We start from the raw sequence: 10,000 nt of genomic DNA, 5'->3' as shown, positions 1-10,000 counted from the left end.
AATTCACACTTTCCTTGATAAAGAATCTAATTATATGGATAATACCCAATACGAGAACATTTTGTATTTGATTCCTAGCCAGGCAGATTCATTAATGATTTAATTATACGCATATTGTGAATATCTTAATCATGCTAAAATAATTAAGAAAATCACACTAGACTGCTAAGAGAAAAATGCTTTACTTCATGTTCCATATGGCATATTATTAAGTAATTATAAGAATTATTTGCCCTAATTACTATATAACGACAACACCATTCACTGCCTTGCATTACGAACCAGTTTTGAAGCACCAATGTTTTCATATCAATGTCTCCTCTGTTTTTCACTTATTAGTTCCAAATCATTTGAGAAAGCACTAACTAGATTACCATGTAAATGAAAGTTTTGTAGTACAAATGTCCCTTGCGATATAAATATATTGCATGTTCTCATGCCTTCTAAATGATGCAGCTTTGCGATAATACTTTATGGCATGAAAATTAGGCTCCAACATTCTTTTTTTTTTATTTCTTCTATAATCATAAACTACCTATATTAGCATTTTACACCAGATTCAAGGCACGCAAAAGCAAGCCTAATAGCAGAAAAAAGAGCGTAAAAAATTAAGTAATGTAGTATTGGTGTAAAAAGAATATGCAAACTTTTTCAAATATTAAAACTATGATAAAAATTACAATAATCGTTTGCTTGAACGCGAACAGAACTGTTTATTAAGTACCATTTTCTGTTGGCATTTAAGTTTATGCATTGCAACACCATGCAAATCTAAAGGTAAATTAGATCTTACCGAAATGTAGGGACACTTAATTCTTTATACTAATATTCCACCTTACAGACTGCGACCAGAGTTGCTTACGACCATTGCTCCTGATGAAAAAATTTCATGAGAACAACAATACGTATCATCAATTAGTATTTTTTAAATATCATACTTACTATCATCATCTCCTGCTTCCATCTGCTTTGCCTCAATTTCTGAGGTGGATCTTTGTCGCCTAAGTAATCTGGACTTGGGTTGACACTTGGCTACTTGATCCTGGCATGTCGCATGAACATTGATCTTGCACATGCGACATTTCAGACCTTGACGCGAATGACCTGGGGAAAAGAAAGGTTAGCATGACATTAAAAATGTTTCATAATGGAGAATATAAAACATGTCCAACTAAAACCTTCAAAATCATACACCAGAATAATACCCATAAAAATCTTATTGTGCATATCATTGTAAAGAAATAAAAAAAAATTGCATCCTAAAAACTAGGTTCATTTCAACGTGAATTAACACAATCATCACTGTAATGCACGTGCAACACGCAACGCACATACAAATAAAGATTAATGCTCTATTTCCTTTTCTTCCACGCAGCGTATATAGTAAACACCTTGGCAATGTAACCACGCATATTTATACTACTCTCATTACCGTTATTCTATTGTTATTCTTTATGCTAAGGTCAACCATATGTACCTCTCTAACTGACAATGTTTTGAAGCAGCAAGCAGCACTCAACCTAAACGACAAAAACTATTGAACGTACACATGCTAATGTCGACTTTATGGTTTTTGTTATGCAATTATCACCCTTATGCGACCCATTGGGGACATATGCCTGTGTTTTTTCGTTAAATAAACTATAATTATTCGGAGGCTCCTGTATAGATCATAGCTCTCCCAGGCTCATTTTTTTCCACATCAGGCAGTCTAAAGAACACCTGCATTTACTCTAATGGAAAATGAAGACAGTAACATATCCAATCCAGCCTAAACTGGATATATAGACACTAAGTAACTAGTTCAATAGGTAAAGAGATGTTCGAAGGAAATAGCTTTGTCTTCTTGTATCTATCGTGTGAACCAAAATCTTCCTTTTCAATTGTAAATTAAAAAAAAAATAACATACCTTATAGCTCAAGAGATCTGAATATGAAGAGGATTAAAAAGTTATTGATGAATGAAAAATAAGATTCTTATTGCCCTCAAACAGGATATTTTCGTAATAATTAAGAGAAACGCATTTACAACAGAAACTTGCAACATATTTGGATATCATTGAAATTCTTATCACCTATTCACAAAAACAGTTTTCAATCAACAGTGAAGATACCACAGACATTTTGAAAAATGTCCAATTATAAAACGAATAATAAAAAGAAATTAAATATTAAAACTACTAAATCTATTCATAAAGCGCAAATAATCAGCTCCACTAAAATTTTGTTGCATCTACTGTACACTAACTAATTTCTATCAATCCAGAAGGCTCAGTTCCTTTTAGACAGAAATCAATGAAAGTCCCCCCATTCCTCATACGACTTCATACAAAGGTATTTTCTACATACAGACAATATTTGGGTATACTGTGTATAGATAATAGTTTCCCGGCCCTTCGTACTCTTCTATTTGGCTTTTATGCTTATGAAAGCCTATGGAGAAGTTTAAAATTGCACCCTTCTCGAGGAAGCCCCAATGACTGGGTTAAATGACAACTTATTTGGATTGTCAAAAGGCGATAAATGGAGAAGATGAAACCACTAAAACACATAACCAAAAGAAAAGTATGAAGTAAAATACTATAGCCAATATCAAGACAGCCCATTAACCGCAAAGTCTTCAAATGGCAGAAGTCATTAAGTTTCAATACAATGATTTGAAGCCAATGTTCCAAATGTTTTCAGAGATCTTGTCTTCACAGTGACATTAAGGGACAAAGACTTAGAAAAGTTCTCTCTATTAGTCCCTGTTGGGCAAAGTCTCATCCTTGTATTTTCTATTTTCGTCTCACAACGACCTTTTTTCGATTCTTAAATCAAAGTAACATTAATATACTTGCGTCACACGTTTCCTAAAAGCGCATTTATATATATATATATATATATATATATATATATATATATATATATATATATATATATATATATATATAATATCCCCAACACTCTTAAAATCTCATAATCTGATAAAGGTCGCGCATCAAAATGCAAATAAAATAAAAGTGGGCTTCATATTTGAGAAATCGCTGGTATCCTTCCACAATATGCTAATATTTCAAACGATACAAAGGATACCCATATATAAAGATGAAACACGTCCAAATAAAAGAATAGTAAGGTCTAATATAGGTCACGGTAGAGTACAATCACTCATAATTTTCTTAAAAGAGGATTATTATTATTATTATTATTATTATTATTATTATTATTATTATTATTATTATTAAATGCTAAGCTACAACCCTAGTTGGAAAAGCAGGATGCTATAAGCCAAGGGACCCCAAGAGGGAAAATAGCCCAGAGAGGAAAGGAAACAAGGAAAAATCAAATATTTTAAGAACAGTAAAAACATTGAAATAAATATTTCTTATATAAACTATAAAAATTTTAACAAAACAAGAGGAAGAGAAACTAGATAGAACAGTGTGCTCGAGTGTACCCTCAAGTAAGAGAACTCTAACCCAAGACAGTGGGAGACCATGGTACAGAAGCTATGGCACTACCCAAGACTAGAGAACAATGGTTTGATTTTGGAGTGTCCTTCTCCTAGAAGAGCTGCTTACCATAGCTAAAGAGCCTGTTCTACCCTTACCAAGAGGAAAGTAGCCACTGAACAATTACAATGCAGTAGTTAACCCGTCGGGAGAAGAAGAATTGTTTAGTAATCTCAGTGTTGTCAGGTGTATGAGGACAGAGGAGAATCTGTAAAGAATTGGCCAGACTATTCGGTGTCTGTGTAGGCAAAGGGAAAGAACCGTAACCATGGAGAAAGATCCAAAGTAGTACTGTCTGGCCAGTAAAAGGACCCCATAACTCTCTAGCAGTAGCATCTCAACGAATAGTATATGAATTCCAAGCCTCTTATTATTATTATTATCATTATTATTATTATTATTATTATTATGCATAATGCTTGTTCATTTAATTAAGGTGATTTGTATCACTTGATCTATAGATATGGTCTTTTGGCCATTAACCACCACTTTCCTGATAGCACTGAGATAGCTAGACAAAATTATTCGTGTGTCCAATAGCCTGGGTCAACTTTTTAAAGTTGCCTTGGAGGGGAATTTTGATTTCATGGCTAAATGTTTCTGTAGGGCCATTTTTTGGGATCATAATAAAAGATTTGATTTGATTTGGGAAAAGCTTTCGCAATCAACCAGTTGGAATAACTAAGAGGCAACAGTTTTTTTTTTTCAGATTAATTCAAATTCTCTCTCTAGAGCTCTTGATATTCATCATATTGAATAGAATATATCATACATAATTTTCAAGCCAAAATTTTCGGCTTAAAGGCCATATTAAAAAATCTACCTTGATTAAACGAACAAACAATATGAATATTCCACGAGGGTCTTGGATTTCACAGAGTCTAACACCCTTACACATACTGTACCGTGAATATTCATCTTGAAAGCACTCTCCAAGTTACAATTCCTGGATATAAATGATCTTGGCAATAACTTTTTCATTACCAATTATCTAAACAGTTCCGAGATATCAAACTATTGTCCCCCCCCCCATTATTTCTGCACAGAAAACCATAGAATAGCCAAATTCATCATTTCAGAAGGACTACGATTTTTATATCTTCTCCATATCTAATCATTTCTCAACCTTCAATCTCCTTGTGCCACATACATCACTAACAGTTCAAGTCAACATCTTCGACGTAGTTTTCTTTCATTACCGTTGAACACATTTTTTTCCCTTTTCTGCAATAAACAATTAAACTCTACTCCAAGTCTTCTAAAAACACCTTAATACAATTCTTGATCTACTCGCTCTGTGATTAGAGCTACAGCTACAGTGTAAGGGGATAGGATAGGTGGGGGAGGGGGGGGGAATATGATTGTAAGTATTGGAGGGAATAGTGGTAAAGTGAAGTACAGTTGCTTGACATCATGCCTTTGGACTTCCAGGAGGTGAGTTCTCTTGGCAGCCTCCAAGGGACTTAAGTATTCATATTTATTCCTTTTCTTGGGCATGTTTATTTATTTCTGTCTGTCTACTTTTGTTTTATTGCTTTATTTTAATATTCCGGATTTGGTTCATCCTGAGTTATGTAGGGAGCTATCCTTTTCCACCAGGAATGCTCGTTTTGTGCGTGTGTTATTCTCTAACTTGCTGTTGCAAGTTCAGGGTAAATGTTTTTGAATCTTTCCCAGGCTTGTGTGGCTATTCTGTGGTATCTGATGATTACTGGTTCGAGATTGTGTATATTGTGGAGTGTTTCGTTGTTTTCATTTATGTTATTATCATTGTTATTGTTGTGGTTTGGGCCATGTATGTTTCTTATGTTTCCATTTTGGAATTTTTGTAAGGTTTTCATCTTTGTTTGAGCCATTGTGCATGCTGGTGCTATTGGATATTGGAATAGAGGTCTTATCAGGCTTTTGTAGAGGTTTATTCTTACGTTTTTATCCAATAGTTTGCAACGTTTTAATGCTCCTTTTCTGTGTTTTGCCAATTGGGGTTTTTGTTTGATATGGCAGCTTATGCCAGTTCTTTTTATAGAGACCAAGGATTTTAACTTCGTTGTTAAATGGAATGTTTATGTTGTTTACTGTTATTGGTACTGTTTTTCTTTTATACTGATAAGAGTTAAAATTTGTTGCTATTTGTTTTTATTTTCCACTTGTTTTCGTAATCATTTATTCTTTAGATCTCTCTTTCTGTTTTTAATTTCAAAAATCTTTTGGATTTTGTGGGATGCATTATTACTTGTGTTATGTCATCTGCACAGGCATAATTTATGGCATATTTGGGGTTTGTTGGCATGTCTGCTGTGTAGATTATAAAAAATGTTGGGGATAGTATGCCCACCTATACCCCACTTTTTATATCTATTTTTTTTCTCCCTGTTTCCCATCTCTGCAACGTATCCTGACAGTTCTGTCTTTTTTGTAGCTTGAGAGTATTTCATAATTGAGGCCGCATGCCATACTTTGTTAAATGCCTTTGAGATATCTCTGCAGATGTCATTGCATTGGTGTTTTTTATTTCGTTGGTTCTGCTCTGTGATTTGCATCTCACATTCCGTGACCATCTACTCTAGTTACTCCAAAATACTTACACAAAGGACTTATATTTGTTTCATATTAACTTTCACTGCTACTTCTTCCTGATTAGCCCAGTCGCTGAGTTGAAAAAAAGTAGCCTAACCCAGAAAAGATGGCATTAAGCTAAAACTTGGTCAGATAAACCAAAGGCCTGTTTACAGTCACCCCTTAAAATCTCTTGATTCCTCCATGGGGATCCTTATTGTTTTAGCCTCAATTCTAAATGGCGGAAGCTTCTATTCCATCAAAATTTTGCTGCAACCAAAATGCATATTTTATGGGTCAATTGAAAAGTAATTTAATAATCTTTTTCATCTCAACAATCTTGTCCCTAAAATTGTTATACTTCAAGGAACATGCTCTTGAAGGTTTTTTTTCATTGGTACTTCCATCGCAATCTATGGCTGTCCTAATTTTTCTTCCAGACGGTAGCTCATAGCGAGATGTAAGATTCCTCAAAATGTGTGTTATGTAAGGGTGGATACACAGAAGCGACCCCCTCAGTTGTAAGTTTGTGTGAAAGGTTTGGCAACCTTGGTCAGAGTTACAAGAGAAAGAAACATGGAAGATTTGAAGAACACTCGTAATTTTGATAATTTCAAATAAGCCTTAAATACCCTCACACAAGCGAGACTGAGGAGACCGTCGACTTCTAAACCACCATCCATTAGTCAATCAAGGATTTGAACCCTTACACAATCGAAACTGAGGTGACAGTCGACTTCTAAACCACCAACCTCTGGTCAGCCTGACAGAATCGAAACTGTGGTGACAGTCAACTTCTAACACCACCATCCACTGGTCGGCCAAGGATTCGAACCCTCATACAATCGAAACCAAGGTAACAGTATTTACATACATATATATATATATATATACATACATACATACATACATATATATATATATATATATATATATATATATATATATACACACATACACACACACACACACATATATATATATATATATATATATCACTAACACATGATTTTAATCAATGTAAATATCAACCACAATGGCATTTAATACCGAATTCTACCTTGTGAATGTATATCCACTGAAATTAATTTATGGTAATAGCTTCTGGCTGGGCAGAGATTCGAACCGCTGACTTTCAGCTGAAACCATGACTGCGAGGACTCTACCAACTGAGCTATCAGCTATGGCCATAAATGAATTCCAGTGGATCTATATTCCCAAAGGTAGAATTCAGTATTAAATGCCCTTGTGGTTGATATCTATCTATCTATCTATAAATATATATATAATATATATATATAATATATATATACATATACATATTTACATATAAATGATGAACTTCAGCAAAGTCTCCCTAACAAAAAAAAAAAAAATATAAAAGCAATATCTTTATTCCGGCAGATATTAACTAAAAATTTATGAGAGGGTAAATATGGCTTTTAACCTTTTCAAAAATCAAAAGATATTCAAGTTTTTTTATTTTTATAAAAAAAAACACAGCAAACATATCTTTCAAAAGAGAATATACAATTAGAAGAAATTACACTTTAAAATGATTGTTGCCATTAGAGGGCAACATATGTGCAACAAGGCAATTGGATTTAATTTGATGAATTTGCGCCATATGGCCCAGATACGGAGCCGAGGAGGCCATTCAGCACTGACCAAGGCAACTAACTGGAGGAGGATTTTCATATTCTATACAGGCAAGTTTCTAGGATTCGATTAAAACCTAACTGCCATGACAGCTTATGTTGGTGTGAAATGCATTGAAACTGACGTCAAGAATGACATAAGGATCTCGGTATGGATAGAAGTGAGTACTTTAGCCATCACTCTTTCAAGACACATTTAAGTAAAGTTATTTGGTTATGTGTTGCTGTAGGTTGACCTTGAATTTCTAGGTGGCTGGGTGGTATTTCCTGATTGTGTTTCGGAGGTGAAAGTATTTGTAGTCATCCGCAAGATTGGAGTTAGGGAAAAGTTGCTGAGAATAAAGAGGGACTCATTTAAACACCGTCACAGTAACAATAAAAGATACCTCTGTAATCAATCCTCAAGTCCTTGAGGAGTTGGAAAAGTTGGGGTTTCTATTTGGGTCTGAAATACTGTGATATAGAAGTTGCTTTCTAGATGTGGCGAGGGCATTCAACCCATTTATTGGTTGCTTACTTCTGAAAATCCAATCCTCCCTCCTCAACAGCCAATTCTCCACTAACCGATTCAATTAAAAACACAGTTCAACAACCATTCTATTACAATATAACAAACAATTCTGGAACTACACATGTATGTGCAAACCATTTGGCAAAATATTCAATCCCCATTCCACCCATCTGCTCTTCTGCACAACACCCAGCCAGTAGAGTTTGTAGCTCTGCCCCATAGAGCAGGATAAAAATGCCTATCAGGACTGAAATCTAGAAGTGTGCAAAGCGTGAGGACATTTCTATTGCTTGGAAAGATTTGTTGGTCTTAAATTTTATGCGATAATACCGTGTGCCATGTGATCAAGCCAGCCATTATTTATTTCTCCTGGAAACTGTAAGCCTTGAAGCACAAGAACAAGTGAATTTTCCTCATTTCTGCCAACATAATGCCAAAATACAGGTTACTGCTATATTGTTTAAGCAGAGTTTCAATAAAACTTCACTTCTGAAGGGACAACGAGCTTTGAGAAGGAAGGTTTGCCATTAAAGGCGATGGTCTTGATTGACTATGTTCCCAAAAATCCTACACGCACATTGTTATGAAAAATGAACACATTATGAATTTCTGTAAATCAGCACAACTTTAATCCTTTAAAATCAAATTCCGGGAATCAAGTGCTGAACTCGACATATAAGAACATATCAGAACTTTTAAATGAGAATGATGAGAGTTTGTAACTTTATGACATTCTTCCAATTTACCGAATTAATCTTCTTCTATTAACGTGATTTACCGATTTAATACATGGGATATATTCTTAGATTTTACTGTACTGAACATGTTTAATTTCATATAATTCAATCCCTATAAGGATGGCTATACTGTATACACTGGCATGAACACATTGGTCTACAAAGATACTCTACAGTAAGTCACTAATGCCATTATGTTCCTAAATTGAGCGATGAATGAGTGAGAATCAGAGCAATGATTGAGTGAGAACCACTAACTGCTGATGATTGTGGGAGGAATTTGTGGTTAAAAGGTCTCATTGCCTTAAAATGATTCCCACAAACTAATAAGGATGAGAGAAAGATACAACGGATGGGAGTGACTACTCGGTGACGAAGGAATGGGGAACATATCAGACAAAGATATCATCAAACATATAAAATAATTCAATAGTCTGTCAAAAGTGTCGGGGGAAGAAGATTTAAGATAGCAATTAACATAGCTGGACTTTAGAAAAATTGAGTGACGTGTTCACAATATTCACAATATGTGGTGCAACATTAAGGTAAATCATAACCTAATGGCATCTATGTTACCTCTGAAACAGGCTTATGATGACATGAAAAGTCAGAGACAGCAGCTGCATATCAAGATATTCATCTCAAAAATAGAAAATATAGGCTCACATATAAGTTCAGGTACAATTACAAATCCACTACAATCAACATCAGATGTTTCCAAGTGTGACATGCGCTCCTCCATATTATGTGCTCTTCACAACATCCCTCCTATAGCATCTGAGTCTCCTATACTTCAAGCATGTGAAAGTGATCCTGATAATCCTCCAGGCATTTCACCTGAAGGTCAGTAGAGATTTCTTAGTAATGCCTACACTAGCTTTGGCTTCATTAGCTCAATGTATGTATTAGATTGCCATCACCATTACTGTAATCCTCATGGATAACAGCATCTATGGAGAGATGGCTGTCCCAGTGGCCTAGATTATTATTACATGAATATAAATGTACTGCACTGTACATACACTCTACAGTAAGTAGAGTACA

The 10,000-nt window shown here is 34.7% G+C and overlaps 1 protein-coding gene across 8 annotated transcripts in view; it reads right to left on the bottom strand.

Annotated features, from left to right (window-relative positions):
- The window catches only part of Stacl (Stac-like), a 963,585-nt gene that overhangs the window by 356,640 nt on the left and 596,945 nt on the right, over positions 1–10,000 (bottom strand). For all 8 annotated transcript variants that reach the window (XM_068358813.1, XM_068358785.1, XM_068358749.1 and 5 more), the window contains one exon: positions 943–1,104. In XM_068358813.1, coding sequence (XP_068214914.1) covers positions 943–1,104 — 162 coding nt within the window. The remainder of the gene's footprint in view (positions 1–942; positions 1,105–10,000) is intronic.

This window comes from Palaemon carinicauda, chromosome 2 (genome assembly GCF_036898095.1).
Source record: "Palaemon carinicauda isolate YSFRI2023 chromosome 2, ASM3689809v2, whole genome shotgun sequence".
NCBI classification, from domain to species: Eukaryota; Metazoa; Arthropoda; class Malacostraca; order Decapoda; family Palaemonidae; genus Palaemon; species Palaemon carinicauda.
The sequence above is the reverse complement of the archived record's forward strand: the minus strand, read 5'-3'. Positions and strand labels throughout refer to the sequence as shown.